At 32.9% G+C, this 21,989-nt stretch overlaps 1 protein-coding gene across 1 annotated transcript in view; it reads right to left on the bottom strand.

The window, feature by feature from the left end:
- LOC132716188 (dynein axonemal heavy chain 12-like) overlaps window positions 1-21,989 on the bottom strand; it is a 77,029-nt gene that overhangs the window by 5,527 nt on the left and 49,513 nt on the right. The window contains 10 exon segments of the mRNA XM_060699395.1: window positions 161-298; window positions 578-718; window positions 1,363-1,542; window positions 1,921-2,145; window positions 3,371-3,515; window positions 3,868-4,026; window positions 7,232-7,372; window positions 16,563-16,735; window positions 17,573-17,765; window positions 18,318-18,510. Coding sequence (XP_060555378.1) covers window positions 161-298; window positions 578-718; window positions 1,363-1,542; window positions 1,921-2,145; window positions 3,371-3,515; window positions 3,868-4,026; window positions 7,232-7,372; window positions 16,563-16,735; window positions 17,573-17,765; window positions 18,318-18,510 — 1,688 coding nt within the window.

Genomic DNA, 21,989 nt, shown 5'->3' with positions numbered 1-21,989 from the left:
TTCAGTTCTTAAAAGTAGATCATTATTTTATGAATTGAACAATATTTGAAATAACTTTACACCTATCTTTAACATTATTCCAACTTTACATTTGCTATGTTATATAGTTAAAGACTGATAAATTTGATGTATTATGTGTAGAAGATTTTAATTTTATTACCTGTAACTGTCTAACAGAGATACGCAAATCTGATTCATTAAATCCATAGGCAATATTCCAACCAAGAGCTCCAAACTTTCTGCGTTCCTGTACCAGGGCGTGGAAGAAACACAGACCAAACAAAAGTTTCTCAAAATTCTGAAATGAAAGAATTAGATAACCACTTTTAATAAGTAATCAAATTATTTTCTTATATATATAATAACTTTCTAATAAAATTTCTGAAAATTTTAAACATTTTACAAATGAAACAATATACCTTTAACCTGCTGAATTTTTGTAATGGACTTGCCCAGCTTTGAATTTGGAACAGTCCATTCAATGTTTAAGGGACTTCAGCAGTATCAAAAACAAACTTTTAGCTTACATAAGTACATGTGCACTGGCAATTATAATGCAAAATTAATTTGAACTTACAGATTCTTTTCCAGGACAGCCAGCAAAGAACTCTGAGTCAGAGATAGGATCATTAAGGTATGATTGTAGCAGATTTTGACGTAATCCTGTAGGTGGTTCATTAGTCATCTTAACTCCATTCTGTAGCACTGTTACTGGGAACTGTAATACACAGTGTAATAATACACATACACATATATAATATATAATTATACAATGTATATCTATTTGTTTAAAAAAAAAATAGCCTTCAAATTAAATAATGTATTTGTTCCGATTATAATGTAGATAAATATCACCATCTGCGTATATCAAATTTACAGAAACTGAAGTAAACCATAGTACAAAAAATCTACTTGTAATCAATAGTATCTTTAATACAAAAAGTTTCGATTTTGTACTGTTTTGTTGTATCCAAATAACAATGATACTGTAAAGGTAAATAGTGACTTCCCAACTTTACAGGTGGGGGATAACTTCATTTGCCAACCATGCAATATTTCAGACACATACTGACACACAAGTAGAACCACTAACCTTCCACCATCCTTAACCTCCCAGTAGCTTCCTCACATGACCTTAAGTTACAGTTGCATCTAAAAAACTTTATGTTTCTAAGCAACAACTTATAGCAACAGCAGTTTGAAGTGTAATTTGTATTAAAAATTTTGCTGAAGAAAAAAGTGTAATTTGTATTAAAAATTTTGCTGAAGAAAAGAAAAGCTGATGTCTACATGAAATTAATCCCCAAATGATGTAATAAATTTTTAGAAGTGCTGTAATTTTTGGCAAGGTTTGAAAAATACCTTGTCAGAGGGATAACTGGTAAGCCAAAGACGGAACTCCGAGTGACAGTTTTCTGTACTGAAGTCTTCACAAACTTTCTCCAGGGGTGTCATCCATGATACAGCAAGATGACAGTTCTGTAACATTACCCATGTACCATCTTGACGAGCTTTCTCAATCATACGAGATGCGATTGGTCCCTGAAATATTCAATTTTCACATACAATGTATAACAATTATCATGTAAACAAAATTGTTTCAAAACATTTGATCAATTGTTACTCAAAATAATGAACAAGCCTAATTGTTTTTTTTTTAATCAGGTTAAGTTATCTTTTCTTATGCTGTATTTTAAACATTACGATATTTACACAATGGACTTGCCCTGTTTTGAATTTAGTTTTGCCCGCTTGTTTTAGAATGGATTTCATTATGAAAAAGTTAAAATTAAGCATGCAACAGTAGAGTCTGGTCAAATTTCACTGATTTGCAAAGTTTTCAAAGTATGAATATAATAAAAGAATGAATATATCATTAATTTCTATTTTTGGAGGCTAAGGATATAAATTTGAACTTACTTGTCCTTGACCTAGAGAAATAGACTGGAATTTATCTCCACTGAAACCTTTATCTTCTGCAAACTTCAACAGGGCCATGGTAGGATCTGCTCCTGGTGACAGCACAAAGATAAGAGGAGCTGTACAGTTGGAGTCATTGTAAGATTTGGCCAGGTCAAATGGAGGTGGCTCAATAAACTTCTTGCCAAGTTTGCTTGTTACAAATAACGTGATAGCAGCATTTACCTACAATACAAAAATTTTGGTTATCACAACTAAAAAAATATATACATCTGAGAAAAAAACTTGTTACCATTCCTGTTTTAGTCAAGTATGACAGAATAACAACTGATTGATATGTGTAACATACTACATATTGGATAAAATGTCATTTTTTTTCTAAAATTTGTGTTGATTTAAACACATTTTTCTTTGGTCAAATCTTGGCGGTCAATTCACCAAACAGGTGTTCCTGGATTATAACTAACAAGAATTTTATAATCTCCACAAATGACCATAAAACTTTCATGGTATTAATATTAAAGTTTATAAGTAGTCCTCAATTTAAGCAAAAAAATATACATAATTAGACTGGTTGATTCCAACACTTAAATACAGTCTAACTTGCCCATGCGACCACGTGTATTAAGCGACTTTTGTCTTAAACGACCACTTGAAATTCCCCCCGATCATTTTCTCTCTATATTTTTAATGTATTAAGCGACTTTTGCTCAACGCAACCAGCAACCGCTAATGAGTCACCTAATTGACATCAATCTTTTCATTAAACGACCACTTTTACCTGTCAAGTAATTGTGTTTTTAGAGAACGCCACCTCGTTATGTCACAAGTGTCAACAATCAAAACACAACAATAAACGTGTGAAAAACTCTATTTCCCATACCGTTTTAGCGTATGCAAATGAAGTTAAGTATACGCGTGACGTGTATTATCCAATAATATCGGATAAACAATGCAACGCTCCGCCCATACTGATATACCATGTATACGCTTCGCTTGTTGACATTTAGACTGCATTGAATTGACCTTGAACTTGATCAGCCATTAAATTAATCGTAACAAATAGATGTAGTTTGTTTATTTTAAATGAAAAAAAATGCACAACAGAAAACAACTTCACTAATAGTGTTTTCGTGTTGGAGACAAGGGAAAACAACGGAGAAGTTAAAAAATTCTGGAAAAATGTCAAACATGTACGTAATGGATCTCAATAAATATCAGAAAGTTATATTTTACATTTGCATCCATTTAGATTATCGGAGCGTACTTTTTTTTCAACATTTATATAAAAATGAAGTTGAAAAACAATCCCACCGAATAAAAAAGATGTCATTTATAAATCTTGACTTTTATATCATGCTGACCGTCTTAAGAGACCGTTTCATTAAGCGACCGTTTTGGGTGTTTCCCTTGCCCGGTCGCTTAATACACGTTTGACTGTATAACAAACCTTATCTGGTCTGATCACACGCAGCACTATCATTTTCTGGAAATCGTTTAGGTCTGTGTCAAATGGAGAAGGTAGTGGTTCATTGTGAGGCTCCTTAGCATTGTAAAAATCTGCCCACTTGTTTATGTTCTTCACAAAATGTTCCCTGAAATATTTTTTAATCATAAAATAATGTTATACCTTACTGTAAAAATCCTTCTGGGAAAATATTTAAGAAAAAAATAAATTTCATAACCAAGTTAAACATATGTAAACTTTAAGACAAGACATTCCGGGACTTGGGCAAGTTAGCTTGAATTAAATTACTATAAATAAACTAAATAACCTTTATTTTACTTTATATAAATACGTATATCTCCTGATAAGTAAATTTTGAAAAATCCACGTTTACTTATAATATCAGAAAGCCTCTCTACCAAGTCCAAATGGTGGATACTCTTGGAACAAATATTCTGATGTGATTATAATATGAATATAATTGTTCTTAAAATATATACCTCAGCTTTTTTATGGCTTTAAGATCACTGGCTCTGCAAATCTCATCCCAGCTCTTGTCCGTAAGCCAGGTCGGTGCCGGGTTGACGAGCTTGTTCTCGAGACCAACACCACCGGTCAGGAAGAACATAAACTCCTCACGGTCTAATTCATGCTTCGATCTATAAATGTATAGTGGATATAACATTTTATCAAAACACAAAGTGTATACGAAAATAATAAAAATAATAATATCATGGTATAATTATAGAAAGAAACCTTAATAATTTCATATTTATGTAATAAAAAAAGCATCACTGTTAATATTATCTGATTTTTTATCTTTAATCTCATTTAAGGGAAAAGTAAATATATCACAGTACATTTATAAAAAATTTCAACTGTTTATAATAACATGAACATACTTATGAAAAGTGCATCAGAACAAGATATATAAACATATCATCTCAAATTAAAACATTATTAAAGTACATGAATATGAGGCAGTAAATATTTAATGTTCAATTCAAAAAGATTCTTTTCACTGTAATTATTATTTACTTAAATATTTGTTGATCATAAAACTGTATGAATATAAAAGGACTGAAACTGTATTTAAAACATATAAAAACGAACTTAATATTTTTCAATTATTATTATTTTTTTTTAATTTTAACTAAATAAAAGTATTTTAATGAAGTATATCATTAAACTTTATGTTCGTTATAAATTATGATATTAAAGTCTAATTCAAAAGTATGAATCCTGTATTTCTCATGTATGAAATATGGATAAAACTTATTTTTAACTTATAAATAAAATATTGCTAAACTTTATAGAAAGAGAAGCTGAAAAAGAAGTCAAATCTCTGACACAAATTCATCTGAAATAGCTATGCAAATACATACATAATATTTCAATTCAAACACATTTATTTAAGTTCACTTGTAAAACAAATTCTTTCAACTGATATTAAAAACTTTAATTTTGTTTCAGAGCTTAGTGTAATATCAAAAGATATGTGTCACCTTAGTGCAGTAATGAGTTAACTCCTTATACAATTTAATAGGAGTTAGCTTGTTACTGCTCTAAAGGTAAAGAATAACAGTCACTACTCTTAGGCTATCAAATTAGGCTTCAAACCCATGGTAACATCATATCAATATAAAACATTTAGCACGAAAAACACTAGTCTTAGTCTTAAATATTGAAATCATAAAAACCCCATAGCTTTTTTTTTTTGAAACATTAGACCTTATTTAAAGCAGTAAGCAGATAAACAATGACAATAATAAACAAGTTACAATAAATAAGATATGTAACTGAAAATTGCAGCGTATTCTTTGTGACAGACAATGTACTTAAAGATATTCAACATTTAATGAAAGTTTTAACAGGATGTCAATCTTAATAAATAAATCCAAGTAATTTTTCTTTTTTGTTGGAATTGAAGTCACACTGACACTTTGTAAAGGTCTAAAAGTGAATTTCCAGCTTTATTGGTTGCCACTTCTCTGCATTATTTCAAGCACAAACAAGCACCCGAGTAGAATCAACGACCATCCCTAAGCTACCTATATAGCTTTCTCAAATGGGCAAAAAACAAAATCTTTGGCCAAAGTCAAACCCACATTTGTCTTGTGGTTGTCAAGTCTGCGACCTTAACCACTCTGCCGGAGAGGCACAAAGTAGTTAAAAGGATAACAAGATTTTTTAAATTAAATTCGTACATCATTTTTAAATTACATGTACCTTTACTTTGGTTTAAAAAGTTTATAAAAATCTAGATCTTTTAAATGAAAATTTCTTGTATTTGTATGATTTAAAGAATAGATGCAAGCTTTATTTTTCCTCACAAGAAAATATTCACAATCATAGTATGACAACATGTAAACTATACAATTGACGGACTACATCAGCACCAGACCCTGTCATTTTTGTGAAGTCAAATCCTTCCACAAAGAATAAATCATCACCATCAATCTCCAAGGGAGGTAAATATTTAAATCTAAAGCGGCTGATAAAAAAACACACAGAAATTGTTACAAGGTAAAAAGTACAAAGGGTAAAATATATAACAAATTCATTGATACTACGTTTTGTTTTTCTCTCTCTCAAAGTTTGTTATTGTTATATAGCTAAATTAAATGATGTCATGATTAAGTGCACATGCACTTATTGCAAGAACATAATTATGAACAGCCAAAAATATGTTTAAAATTAACTGAATTTAAAACCCTGCATTTTATTTGAAAATTATAATCAAAGTTGTAAAATAATATTCATAAAATTAAATGTGAAAATAAAGAATGATATGAGTATTTAAAGCTTTTAAGTATAGCAAATATTTTTCTTTGTCATTGCTGTCTAAGCCACCCTATTTTCTTGACAAACAAATGATACACACCATACTGGTATATTAAATTCTAATTGATAAATCAACTCAGACTATCTGTTCAGCATATTTAGAGCTAATGTATTTCAAAATGTATCTGCACACACCTCCTGTTATAAAAGACTAGAAGTACATGATTGTAAAGGATAGACTTCTACTTTATTTTTAGGAAAATGAAACTGTATTATTTAGCTTATTCATACAGAATGCTTGACAATTTAATCAATATAAACTTCATGTAAAACTTATATTACATTAGGAAGACTGTAAATGCTGTCAGAAAAAGCTTCAAATGCAAAAACAAAACAAGACTAATCCATAAACCAACTTCAATGTACTTTTAGCTATTTTTGTTCCATTTTGATTATTAAATCCCTAATAGTGGATAGTTTTTAATTTCAAAGAGAGGACAAGATAATTACATCAATTCAGCAGGATACAGGTTAAATTTGATTATTTCATAACCACTTTAGAGCTCTCAAAAAGTTTCATAGCAGAAAGATAGAGGAGTGAAAAGAGTCTTTAAGTAACCTATTAAGTATAAGCTGGTGTATAATAAAGTACAGAAGATGTTGTTTAGCAGTATTTCTAGGAAGATTTGTCAATCTTATGCAAATTTTTTAACTCAACAAGCAATTGTAAAATGCTGAAATTTTATCTCAATATAATTATATGCCATTATGAACCGAACTCTTTCTCCCTCAGGTGATATTTTTTAAAAAGAAAAACATGTAATGTTATCATTTAAGGAAACACAGCGATGTAATTTTAAGCTTAAAGCTAGTTAAAAGATGTAATGAATTGTTACACACACACCAATATTTCACAGCAAGCCTTTAACAAAATATGTTTTGGTTAGGTATAAAACTTTGGGTTAGTTTTGGATCATTCAACTGATAAAAAATAAACCAAACCTTGCGCCTGTGTTAGTAATGAATTAGGAAGTAAAACCAGATGTGAGCTCACTCCAAACACAATTTTCTCATACTTACAAAAGCATATTTGTACATAACAAGAAGGAGAAAAGAAGTTTGTCTTTTTCGAAGAGGGACCGACACACGTTACAATACAAATTGTAAGTGAAATGGTCGGATAGGTAACGTATACGTTTCTCCAGAATCTTGGATCGGTTACTGAAATAATGGAACAGATAACAATCAAACAAAACATCCGGGATTTTTAACTTTCAAATATTTGAACACAACGAAACAACACTGTGCCGTTGTTTTCATACTTACAGGAGTATGTTTGCACATAAGATGAATGCAAAAAGAGTTTTGTCTTTCTCAAACAGTGATCTACACACGTTACAATAAAGACTATAAGTAAAATGGTCACATAGGTAACGTAAGCGGCGATCCAGAATCTTTGAACGGTTGCTGAAAAAATAGGTTGTAAAAGTTAAAGGAAAATGTAGGGAACTTATAATGCCTATGAGATATGGGGCTCCTATATGGGAAACTATACCTATGAAGATGGGTATTAATATATTTAAATTTGACTAGACCCTAATTGATACAAGGGTATAATATATTGATAATAAAAAAAGAACATAAATGATACCAGATTAATATTTATTTTATAAATAATAGGGATTATCCAGAATCTCGTATTCGATAATCCTTCTTAAACACATCATCTAGCGGGTGGGTAGGTGCAGTTTAATCCGGTAAAGTAAAGTACGGAATTTAGACATACTAAGATACTCTTCAAAGGAGGCGAATCATTATCCGGGAACTTTCCGAAACAGAGTGTCCTTCAAAAACGCACCGAAAAAGTTAAAATAAAAAGAATAAAATAATGCCAAAAAGTAAAACCAAGAAAAGGAGCGGGACAGATGCGAATGAGAATAGGCCTAAACGCAGCAGACAATCCCAAGGCGGTTTGGTGGAAACACCGGTTAACAGTGCCAGTCAGGGAGGCGGCGATGTAGAAGCGCCGGAATCACCATTACAAGGTACCCGGCCGTATGTTTCATTTCCATCGCCACCCTCATTAGATTATCAACCCTTTGATTCAGTAATGGTTCATAACTCGCCAACTCAACTATCAAATCCTGTAAACATTGATGAAAATTTTCATAGTTTAGGAAGTACTATTCCTGTAAAAATAAAAGAAAAAATTTGGGCTGGAGAATTTACCGACCTGGCACTTCTTCTAAAGTCATCCCGCCAGCTTCAAGAGTATTCTGAAGAGGGTCAAATTGGGGAACTGCAGTTTAGAAACGGGAGGTTATGCGTCACAAAGCCAAGGGGGTCAAATTTCAAAATGTCTATTGAACAATGGACATCGGCATTCATCGTTTTTATTAGTATTTACCTGGAAAGGTTTCCCAACAGATCCCAGGAGCTGTTAAAATACCTCCGGGATGTACGCTTAGCAGCAACAAGATCAGACTCCTGGTGGAAATATGATGAACAATTCCGCCAGGTCCAATCAAACAACCCATCTAGGTCTTGGGGCACCATTGATTTAGAACTTTGGTTGCTCTATGTAAATGGTCAATCACCTAGAGTACCTGATTTTGCAGGTCAAACCAGGAGTACTGCCTATAATAGTAAAACAACATCTCAAATTACGGGCACCCCTGCAGTTAAGTTTAATAAACAACGTACCTCCAGTCCTAAGTCATTTTCATGTAATTACTTCAATTCTGGTAGTCATTGTCCTTTTACTCCTTGTAGGTACAGTCATGTCTGCAGGCTATGCGGAGGAAAACATGCACAGACAGTATGCCACACTGGTCAATAGTACCTCACCTCTTTATCAGATCGGCAATACACCATTAAATATCACTGAATTACTAAAAGCTTTGAAACTTTACCCATTTAGTGCAGCAAAAGACCTTATCACAGGCATATCAAAAGGTTTTCCCTTACAATACGAGGGCCCCCGGGTACACAGAGACTCTCCAAATTTACGCAGTGCCAGGGAACTCCCAGGGGTCCTGCATACAAAAATAATTAAAGAAATACAAGTCGGTAGGGTAGCAGGCCCATTTCTCAGAATCCCATTTCCAACATTGCAAATTTCTCCCATTGGTTTAGTTCCCAAAAAAGGCGGTGACTACCGTCTAATTCACCACCTGTCTTATCCCAGAAATAGATCTATTAATGACTATATTGATGAAGATCATTGCTCTGTGTCGTACTCAACAATTGATCAAGCGGCAGATATGGTTGCCAGATTAGGTCAGGGTGCCCTACTTAGCAAATCTGATGTAAAGTCAGCATTTCGCCTTCTCCCCATTTCCCCAGCAGACTTTGATCTGCTTGGTTTTAAAGTAATTGTCAGAGAAAAAGGTAAACCAGTTACTTACTATTTTTATGACAAAATGCTTCCCTTTGGGTCTTCAATTAGCTGTGCCCTCTGGGAAAAATTTGCTTCCTTTTTACATTGGGTGGTAGTTGCCAATAGTCATAACTCAAACATCTTGCATTATCTAGATGACTTCCTATTTGGTGAGTCATCTAATCATATTCAACCTGGACATACATTGCAATCTTTTGAAAATACTTGTAAAAAATTTGGTATACCAATTGCGCTTGACAAAACATGTGCTCCATCTACATGTTTGGTTTACCTGGGGGTTGAATTTGATACTGTACAGATGTCAATGCGGTTACCTAATGATAAGCTCGTAGATCTTAGACAAAAAATTATCATAGCAATAAATGCTAAAAAAATTTCCCTCAAGGACATGCAGTCCCTACTAGGATCTTTGAATTTTGCTTGCAGAGTTATTGCCCCAGGGCGAGCATTCTGCAGAAGGCTAATTGATGCAACCATAGGTGTAATAAAACCTCATCATAAGATAAGGGTTTCTGCCAATATGCGTAAAGACCTAGGTCTTTGGTTACATTTCCTCCAGTCATACAATGGAATAACCTTGATATCTGACCCTATTTGGCTTTCAGACAACACCCTTGAAATATATACCGACAGTTCAGGTGGTGTTACAGGAGGGTATGGTATCTATTTTGCAGGCCATTGGTCACAGGGCTCATGGCCTTCACATTGGGTTATAGGAGGACTCACTAGAGACATGACTCTGTTAGAGTTTTTTCCAGTTGTGGCAGCCATTGTTACTTGGTCAAATTCTTTTCGTAATAAGAAAATATTATTCCACATAGATAATCAAGCTGTGATACATATCATTTCATCTCAAACATGTAAATCTGAGAGAATTATGAATCTAGTTAGACATCTAGTTTTGGTTATGCTAACTCACAATATCTCTATTAAAGCCACTTATATCCCTTCTAGAAAAAACGTCATAGCAGATGCACTTTCTCGTTCACAGTGGGCCAGATTCAGACAGGCAGCGCCAGAGGCAGACTGGCAACCCACACAGATTCCATCCCACCTGTGGAACATCTAGATAGTCTTGCACAGCTATTAATTTCTAATTCAGTGGCTGCATCTACCCGTAAAACCTATGCAACAAGCATTCAAAAGTTATCCAACTTTAGAAATAACTATCAATTACCAGACACTTGGCCAGTCCCTATTAAAGATTTACTTCTTTTTATCGCTTATTACGCCCAGCAAGGTCTGTCCGCCTCTTCAATTTCTACTTATATGTCGGGAATCGGTTATGCCCATAAAGTGGGTAGTCTAACAGACCCCACAAAATCCTTCTTAGTGATTAAGGCAATTGAGGGCCTACGCCGCCTAAAAGGGAGGCATGTTAATGATTTAAGGGCTCCTATAACACTTACCTTACTTGAAAAAATGATTTACAGTCTAAAATATATATGTAGCAACAAATATGAACAAGTCATGTTCACTGCAGCTTTCTCCCTGGCATTCTTTGGTTTGCTAAGAGTCAGTGAGTTCACAGTACCCAGCACTATATCGTCTAACCATAAACAGTTGTTAGTTAGTGATGTTCATCTATCTAATAACACAGTCTTTTTAAAAATTAGATGGTCAAAAACTGATCAGCTAGGTCTATCGGTCACATTACAAATTAAAGCTAATGGTGGGATCCATTGTCCAGTTAACAGTCTATCAAAGTACCTTAAGAACCGTCCCCATGCAGCCGACAGGGATAATCTGTTTATCCACTTCAATACCAAGCCCCTGACAAAGTATCAATTTTGTTCACTTTTACAGAAAGCTTTACAATTTATAGATGCTCCCGATCATGTCAGATCACATAGCTTTCGCATTGGTGGAGCAACATACCTCCACAGTATTGGGGTGCCCGACGACAGAATTAAGGTCATGGGACGCTGGAAGTCTGAGGTTTTCACTCGTTATATCAGGTTAAACCCCTAAATAATTTCCTTTTTCTCCTATCTTTACAACACATCAACCAAAAACTAACTGTCCCCAAGTTATTTCAGGTCATAAATGTCTCTGGATTTTGGGGTCCTCCATTGTTCACTGGGCTGAAAGAACTGCAAGGCTGGATGACCCACAACTTGGTTTTACAAAGCATAACATGTCAGTTAAGTGGAAGGGATGCAGAGGTCTCGTTTTTGATGGTTTAGATAAACTCATGGACTCGATGTTAATGGAAATGCCAAAACCACAATTTATATGGATTCATTGCGGCTCCAATGATCTGACATCAGAGGGAGTCACAGGTAAAATGTTGATAGAAAAGATTCAGTGTTCAATCCTGAGATATCAAGCACTTTTCTGTAAAACTACAATAATATGGTCATCAATCCTTCAAAGGAGGTACTGGCACTATGCACCTCTTGGTGCTGGAAAGAAAATAGAAAAAAAAACGAACAAGAGTGAATATTGCAATCAAATCCTTTATTCTTAAAAATGGAGGTCAATACATTGACAATAACAATATTTCTGCTAAGGAGGTAAACTTATTCCATACTGATGGAACACACTTGTCAAGCTTGGGTAATTCCATTCTTATCAACAACTGGAAGACAGCTTTGCAGTCTCTGATTAACAGTACACCAGACAATTCTTTACTAACATTACCAACAGCCACCCTATAGACATCATAAAAGCTGTGAATGTCATTACATGTTATGACTGAAATGAATATCAAAAACTGTTACATTCATTTATCTTAAAATGTATACTGTTCATTTATCTTTAAATGTAAATAAGTAGTCTTATTCCAAAACATGTTTACAATATTGTTTATGTATAAATTTTATAATGGAAGAAAAAATGTTATTTTCTGTGGCGGCCCGGGGAGACGAAAAAGGGGGTTACGGGTACTGTCTGGCTCTTTCTCCTGGCCTGACTTGCTTGAAAGCATGCAGGTTCATTGTATGTATTAGTTTTATGTATTATGGTGGGGTGCACTCCAGGGTTACGTTGGCACCCCCCTCCACCTCTACGTATGGAGGGGAGGCCCAGGGCAGGGCTACGTCCGGGACCCTCGTTGCTCAGGAGTCAGATGTAATCTTGGCAGCCCGCTAACACCTGTCCACTTAAGCGTGTTCAACTTTTGGGACTGACACCAGGTTGTAAACCTGGGTCACTGACTTGCCAGTGTAACAAGGCAGTTAGTAGTCTCCCCCGGGACTGGATAAAATTTATGGGTTTTGCCCGTCTGCAGCCAAAATTTCCGCCACAAGGTTATGAAGTACCTTAATAAAAGTATAATTGTCAAATTATCATGTTGTTTATCTGTTATTAGTTCTGGTCGCACACATAAGTGACTATGTGATGCCAAGTGTAAAATCAGTTATTGTAAACAGAGAGTAATATTCAAGTTCTCTTCAGAAGAGAAATAAAGATTGTGATAGCAGGGTGTCTGTAGTATTATAAAGGATGTATGTGATTTAATAGGGATTATCCAGAATCTCGTATTCGATAATCCTTCTTAAACACATCATCTAGCGGGTGGGTAGGTGCAGTTTAATCCGGTAAAGTAAAGTACGGAATTTAGACATACTAAGATACTCTTCAAAGGAGGCGAATCATTATCCGGGAACTTTCCGAAACAGAGTGTCCTTCAAAAACGCACCCGCCCGCCCTCCCCTTTATGAGAACAATTTCTGCCGCCTTTTCTTTCTCTTTCAGGGACTCTTTTTCTTAACAGTCTTACAGCAGCCAGCTTCCAGAGAACCTCCAACCTCATCTGGATATTGGTTTAGAATCCGGTTTCGGAGTTTTGTGCCATCAGGATTTTTGTGTGCACTGAAACTGTTTGTACAAAGGATCTTGTTAACATACCTGTGTGCTCAGTACAGACTGGAGAACAATACATCCTAATAATTAATACTTTACAATAGTGATAATTTTTACAAACATATGGAAGGGATTTCTTCAACTCAATTTAGTCATACAAGTTCCAGTTCTAGTAAGGCTAGTTAACATTCAAGTTCAGAGTAAAAGTCAAATTACTCCTTGGAACTCAGGAAGTGAACTTCATCTTTACAGTGGTTACATTAACGCTCTACATCTACGTGTTTCATAATGTTGCCTTTAAAAAAAAAAAAAACAAAAAAACAAAAACAGACAGCGATATATGTCAAAGTTATTAACAGTATAGGAATTTATTAGGACTACTATAAATAATTTTCTTGTAGTTTGCTTTGCAGTTAAATCACAGGCGCAGAGAAGGGTACAATTTTCGATCTGGGGGAGCGGCCCGGGGAGACGAAAAAGGGGGTTACGGGTACTGTCTGGCTCTTTCTCCTGGCCTGACTTGCTTGAAAGCATGCAGGTTCATTGTATGTATTAGTTTTATGTATTATGGTGGGGTGCACTCCAGGGTTACGTTGGCACCCCCCTCCACCTCTACGTATGGAGGGGAGGCCCAGGGCAGGGCTACGTCCGGGACCCTCGTTGCTCAGGAGTCAGATGTAATCTTGGCAGCCCGCTAACACCTGTCCACTTAAGCGTGTTCAACTTTTGGGACTGACACCAGGTTGTAAACCTGGGTCACTGACTTGCCAGTGTAACAAGGCAGTTAGTAGTCTCCCCCGGGACTGGATAAAATTTATGGGTTTTGCCCGTCTGCAGCCAAAATTTCCGCCACAAGGTTATGAAGTACCTTAATAAAAGTATAATTGTCAAATTATCATGTTGTTTATCTGTTATTAGTTCTGGTCGCACACATAAGTGACTATGTGATGCCAAGTGTAAAATCAGTTATTGTAAACAGAGAGTAATATTCAAGTTCTCTTCAGAAGAGAAATAAAGATTGTGATAGCAGGGTGTCCGTAGTATTATAAAGGATGTATGTGATTTAAAATAGAAATTGAATTGAGAATTTAGAGCAGATCAGCTTCTGTCTTGAAACTTCAACCTCAAATAGGTAAGGCTAATTAACAAAGTAATAAATGTATATCCCTGATATGATAATTATGAATAATAAATTAAAAAGATATATTAAAAACTTGTACCCTCAATATTTCAATTTAATTTAAAATTGTATATCTTTTTTAATCTGGTATCATGAGATAATAGAAACTAGCTAAAATAAAACACAAAGTACATGCTAGATAATCTGAAATAAAAACAAATTTAAAAAAAGAGCTGGTTACATATACATATCCCTTCCAAAAAAAAAAATAAAAAAAAAATGCAGACATTTAATTCATTACCCCCTTAATTCTGACATTTTCATTGTTACTGAAGTTGCTTTATTGAGCACAAAAAACAGAAATATTCACCACTACGAAAATCGAATATATAGAGGATATTAAAGTTTTTCTATACATACAGTATTTAATGAAAATACGTTTTTTTATTTCATCAATATTTCATTTATAAGTATATAATAAATAAAAAATATCTGCAGTTTTTTTCCATGCATATAGAAAACTAATCTATCTGGGTACATACACATATATAAATATATAATAAAATGATCTGCTCTAAAGAGTACATGCTTGGGTCTAGGGGGGGTGGGGTTATATATATATTGTTTGTTTTTTGTCTGTCCCATGATTACTCACAATAACAGATTAGTGCAGAGGAGGAATGCAAACACCACTTTATGTTTGGCAAACAAAGATCTTGTCACGTTATCGAATAAGAGATAGCTAAAATGATCAGTTAGGTAACGGAGTCGACGTTCCAAAATCTTCGACTTATTGCTGCAAAAAACATACATCATTGATAAACAGTATTCAGAGAACATTATAAATATATATATTAGCCCAGTCACGACAAAACCAATGTTATGCGTTTGCGACCAGCATGGATCCAGACCAGCCTGCGCATCCTCAGAAAGTAAAGAAACTGATAGCGAACAGCATGGATCCTGATCAGACTGCGCAGATGTGCAGGCTGGTCTGGATCCATACTGGTCGCAAAGGCACTGTGTTGGTTTTGTCATGACGCGGCTCATATATTCTCAAAGACAAAGATCACATAACACATAATTATTAAACATCTGTTTGATTTCAAAACTTTTGAAATCAACACATCCAAATACCCAAATGACAATTAGCAATTATAAGCCTTTGAATAAGACATTAGTGCTTTGTTCTCTTTTTTTTTTTTTTCCTTCAAGTTGCTATAGTTACTATGTGCTGACAGATAAAACATAAAACTATTAATTTCTTATCAACTAATGGGTCAAAGCTTATTGTCATTGTGGGCTTGCAGCTGTGTTAATAAATTTTGCTTTGTATATATCATTCAGTAAAGAATAAAAAATCACAGACTTAGTGCAAAACAGTTGTACCTAATTTATTTCATATGTATTAAAATTGTATCGCACTAAGTCTTTGCAATAAATTCAGAAAACACAAGTTCATATTTAGGTAAGCTACCTAAACAGGGATTTCTGATTGGAGGGGTATATAGGTTGCCATATTTGTTCCACAGAATATTAATCGTGATCTTAAATAGGAGGGGTAGGGTACCATGTTAGTTTGATAGAATATTTATTATACAGGAAAGAAGTATCTTTAATCAAAAAGTAAAAAACAAAAAATATCTTATCACTTAAATTTTGTACTGTTAAATGACAAATTTGGTGCATAACAGTCCTATATAACATAAATGATTTTAAGTTTGTACAAATCCCTAAATACATGGTATCAGTTTGAAGAAACTTCTTTTTCTTTTTCTTTTTTTTTCTCTAAATATTCCTAAATGGTACATTAGCATAAGTCAAACCTGTCTTCAAAGACCACTCAAGGGACAGATAAAAATTGGTCTTTTGTAAAAGATAGTTTTTGCACTACACTTCTAAATATAGCCTTTATTCTTACCAAAGGTTTGGTTTTGAAACAGTTGTGAATCATTTATCATAAAGAAAGAGTTACAACTGTTTCCACCAAGTTCTCAATATGGTCTTTTAACAAAGGATCGATTTAAGTAACATAACTGAATCAACTGACACCAATAAGAAACATCGGAACAAAGTGTACATACCTATCATGTATAGACATTACGTATAAGTTGACAAACCAGGTGAGAGAATACTGGTACATAGGATCAATATTTGGAAGGTCAGCAATAGAGAAGAAGAGGATGGAGGAATGTTTGGCTATAGGACGATATCCCATACGACTTGTCTCAATCTTCTCTTCTGTTTCCTCCGCAATCTGTACAAAAAAAAAATAATCAAAATAAGAGTGTTCCAATGGTCTAGATCTAGTAAAAATGTATTTTTAATGTAGTTTTTTTCTACATTTTTTTGAGACATTAAGAAGGGTTAGGGTCCTGATTACTTAATACTAATAGAAAATAATATGGCAACTTTCTTAATTTACTAGTATAAGAAGACGTCTGGTGCCCCTGTATACATTATTTAAGGCCCAAAAGTTGGCACCAGAGTAATAATACTGATCTTTTTAATAAGCTAGATATGTTTCACATGTTTAAGAAAAACTGTCTGAAAGAATTCGAACCCACAGGTAAAGACAAACCAAAAAGCAGTTATTACAATAATACTTTGCGTAATTCAATATCATTATTTCTCACTTTCATAGGGTACCCCGTTTCAATGACAAAGAGTAACATAAGTAATCAGATAGGTGTAGTTGGTGTTATAATACAAAAAGATGGTATCACTAAACTATTCTCATAAAATAAGACTTATGCCCTATCCTTAAATGTAAAGAACTAGCTTACGGAACGTCAGTGGTTCTACTCAGGTGCCCGTTCGTGCCTGAAATAATGCACGGAAGGGCACCTGAGGTCTTCCTTCACCAGTAAAGCTGGAACATCGCGATATGACCTATACTGTGTCGATGTGACGTAAAACCCAAAACAAAACAAAACAAAAAAAATGTAAAGAATTTACAGATTATTATTGATAAATGATTAATAAAGAAGCCTAGTTCTTGCTTTGAAGGAAATGTTATTGTACTCTTTAAAAATATACACATACAAAAAAAACCCCAAAACACCAAAAAACACACATTTAATTTTATTTATACCTTTTGTTTCTTTGAGATTTCATCTGAGAGAATCTTTGAGGAATCAAGAATCTGGATAGCAGACTCATCCTCGAGGATATTGCCCTCGGAGGCTGAAAGTGTGTGCAAGATTTTGTCCTCAATTTCTTTGAGTTGTTTCTTGTTCTGAGCACTCTGTATAATCAAAGCCTGTCTCTCTTCCTCCAGCTCAGGCCTGTAAAAATTATCATTATATCATGTAATATATTTCCTTGTAAAAAATGCACATATTTGCGTCCCCATTTTCAGAGGGAAAATATGAGTAACTTAAGTAGTCAATTGAAAGATATATTTAAACATTTCTCTCCATACATCCACAGAAGAAAACTTCCGATTCGACTTTTTCTCTGAACTAACAATGTTTATATTTTTAGCTGAATACACTGTAAATTCCACATTCAATGATGTATAATTATTTTTTGTTTTAACTATTTAACAGCTTGTGAACTATAAGTTTAAATTTTCATTACATGTGCTGTAATGAATCATGATTCTAAATATGAAATATTAATGTAGAATAAGCAAAACTAGTTTAACACAGAATGTATCAGGCTGAAATGTACCATTTGCCTAAACATTTTTTTATATTGTTTTTTAAGAAACATTAGAAGTAATATTGTGATGACATTTTTGGAATAATAAAGAATAGATAATTAAACAGGCATTATATTATTTTCTCAAATTTTAAGAAAAACTGTGAAGAAAATTATGTAATAAAACTAGTGACCTTTCTTTGGCTACAACAATTCCAAGCAACTGGTCCTCCAGACCTTCTGGAGTGATCATGAAGTTGAGCAGAGACACCTTGGTGGCTACTTCGGGCAAGTAGTGTGGGTTACGCAACTTTGTTGTGATGTAAAATCTGAAATCCTTGCTGTATTCAATTGTGTTTTCACCTAGTCGGATCATTTCAACACCGCCTGAAAGTATCCAAATGTACATGTTTCAAACATTTCCTGATGAAAAACCTTACTTCAAGTTATCTGAATGTTTCCTAGTGTTTTATTATGTTAGAGAAAGATGCATTTCTTTGTTATTTTTGAAAAAAAAATTGAAGTTATGTCCTTTTAATAAGCAAACCATATATTAAAGTTGTTACAAGAAAGTGTTACAAACAAACTGTTATATGTTAATATGAAATAAGTTAAATATAGGAATGTATGAGATGTTATTTCAAATGTTGATTTCTTTTATTTCAATATATCGCATGAAATATGCTAAAAAGCAGTAAAAGCAATTCAGTTAGGTAGTTTCATGCATTTAAGTGCTTGGCATAAAACCCATGCTTACATGGCATAAACTCATGCAAATTTGGTATACCCCTACACTTGCTGGGCATTACTTTCATGCTAAATATTTCAAGCCTTAAAAATACACTTAAAATTGTGACAGAGGAAAATAATGGAATCATTTTCTGCAAAGCTGTTAAGGGTCTGAAAAGCAAGGTTATACATTATTTCATTCAATACAACCAAAAAAAATAAAATAAAATAAAATTTAAAAAATCATCTGACAAACAGCCTTGTTTCATGCAACATTTTCAAACAAACTTGTGAACTTAGAAAAATATAAATCATCATTAACTTAAAAAGAAGTATAATTTTGTTCGAATATAAATGCCTTCAGCCGCTAAGCCATTGATTTAAGTCCATGCAAATTTTAAGTAAAACATAATTTGAATAAATGAAACTCAATTGTAACTGTAACAAACTTTAATTTTCAAAACATAAACAGAACAAAAATATAAAAACCCAATAATTTTCAACAAAATAAACCAAACTAAGCCATTTCCTTTAACCTTACCATCTGAATGTATGAAAAAAAAGATAAATAAACTTTCTACTTTAGAAACTGAAACACATAATTATTCAATATCCATACATATATTTATTCTTTATAGATTCATTGTCCAGGCTTACAATTAATACAATACATATATTTGCCATTGCTTAATTTCTGTTTGCCATTGCTTAATTTCTGTTTGCCATGGCCTAATTTCTGTTTGCCATAGCCTAATTTCTGTTTGCCATGCCTTAATTTCTGTTTGCCATGGTCTATTTCTGTTTGCTATTGCTTAATTTCTGTTTGCCATTGCTTAATTTATGTTTGCCATTGCTTAATTTCAGTTTGCCGTGGCCTAATTTCTGTTTGCTATGGCCTAATTTCTGTTTGCCATGGCTTAATTTCTGTTTGCCATGGCTTAATTTCTGTTTGCCATGGCCTAATTTCTGTTTGCCATGGCTTAATTTCTGTTTGCCATTGCCTAATTTCTGTTTGCCATGGCTTAATTTCTGTTTTGCCATGGCTTAATTTCTGTTTGTCATTTGCCATGGCTAAATTTCTGTTTGCCATGGCTAAATTTCTGTAATATTTCAAGTTTATCGATTAATAACTAGATACATGTACATGTTTACACAATGACCATTCATCATTATTTATACTAACAATGAACATTGACAGTACTGTAAATATTTAACATTTATTTTCACCATTTTTACTGAACACTATATCTATACTTACTATCTAAAGATGTGGGTATAACTTTAAAGTTTTTAGAAGAAAAAAATATTCAGTTAAAAATTAACCATGGTTACAAAAATATTCTGTAATTCAAATTTCATACTGAACAATTGTAATTTGAATATGAAATTTATGCAAAGCAACCAATTAAAACAATTTATTACTTTGTATTTAAAATATTTCCGAATCAATTGAATAAAATATTTATGTTTGTTGCTTGAGCAAAATATAATGAGCGAAAAAAAAATTCTGTAAAATATAACAAATTATCATGTGATAGGGTGAATTTTATATTGAGGTGAATTTACTTTCTAATATGTGATAATTTTTCAATTCACAATTATTATATTTCCTTCAATAAGAAAGAAAGAAAACAATATGTTTCTTCTTTCTAGCTTTATAAAGAAAATAAACAGATATATTTTTAAGAAGAATAATAAATATAAATACTTTATTCATGCAAACTTGATAAGCATTGTTTTCAATATTGAATTTTAAATTGCAAAAATAATTAACATAAAAAAAATGAATTTGTGCCAGTTCATGATATACCGTATGTATAGTGAACGAAATAATAAACATCATATCAAGAATTTTTCTAAGTTGTAACATTATTTCATATCTGATTCAATGATAAATAGATTCCGGACCATATCCCCATATTTCTCAACCACAATTATTACAATACAATATTGTTTACCCTTACCAATTTTTTCCAGATCTAATCAATAATCATTAATGCAGAATAAATATAATATCTTGAAACAAACAGGTTTTACATTTATTATTAACAGAAATATATAAATTTTTGTAAGTTGAACTGATTTTTAATATATCTTTTAAGTTGAATAAATAATGACTACCTTAGTTTGATCAGTAAGGAATATCTTTTCTGAAATTCTTACAGAAATCTTGTAAAATTTAACAACAAAATGACCCTGCATCAGAATTTAATTACTCAGCAACCAATTAACTTTTGATACATGTTGAGATTTCTTTTAACATATAAACAATCATTTGTAATTTCAGTGACATCTTTTACAGGACATATTTTTACTAAACATTTATATATGTATATGACTTAAACAACAGTTAGAGTGAGTACCTTACCCTCATCTTCTAAATCCTCTTTTTTAACAGAAATAAATCAACTTATTATTGTTATTATCCTTCATATTACAACACTAAAGTGTTTTATTATATCTATATCTAGTATGGTAACTCATATAATTATTAGATTGTATATTGCAAAAAAAAACTTGTCCCAAATCTAAAAATTCATTTTGAAGCTTACCTACAGTTACTGATCTTAACAAATTCATTTTGTTTGGTTTTATGTCACACAAACTCTAATGTCTTCATATGGGGACTTTTTTCCGGCATAAGCAGGCTCTCTCCCTTTTAATTTACTGTTCCAATACAATTGTCTATCTAGTGTGATATTGAAGCTATATCCTAAAGTATTTACTAAAGTATCACATATTTTCTACTACTACCCCAGGTGCATTATTGTAAAATATATATAAATTGTGCATGATATTCAGCTAAATAATGGAAAAATATTCTAAGGAATTAAAAAAGAAGTATAATATTGTGCTTTATTTATATAAAATTCATATAAAGTTCTATACAGTATACATCATGTTTGTAAATTTATTCTGTTAAATCCACTGAATTGCTACAGGACTATTTTAACTCTGTCATCTATAAACATTTCTCCTTTAGACAGTAATGCAGTCATGTCAAATATCTAAAGTATTTTTTTGTAACTAAAAAACTTTTGAAATCACCTTTTGTGACATGATAAAACCATTGTGATATCACAAAACCATTTGGACATTGCATTCTATGCCATCATCAAATCATTTTGACAACACAT

Source organism: Ruditapes philippinarum, unplaced genomic scaffold (assembly GCF_026571515.1).
Source record: "Ruditapes philippinarum isolate M1 unplaced genomic scaffold, ASM2657151v2 ctg2601_1_1_1_1, whole genome shotgun sequence".
NCBI classification, from domain to species: domain Eukaryota; kingdom Metazoa; phylum Mollusca; class Bivalvia; order Venerida; family Veneridae; genus Ruditapes; species Ruditapes philippinarum.
Note: the sequence above shows the minus strand (reverse complement) of the source record. Positions and strands in the feature narration are given on the sequence as shown.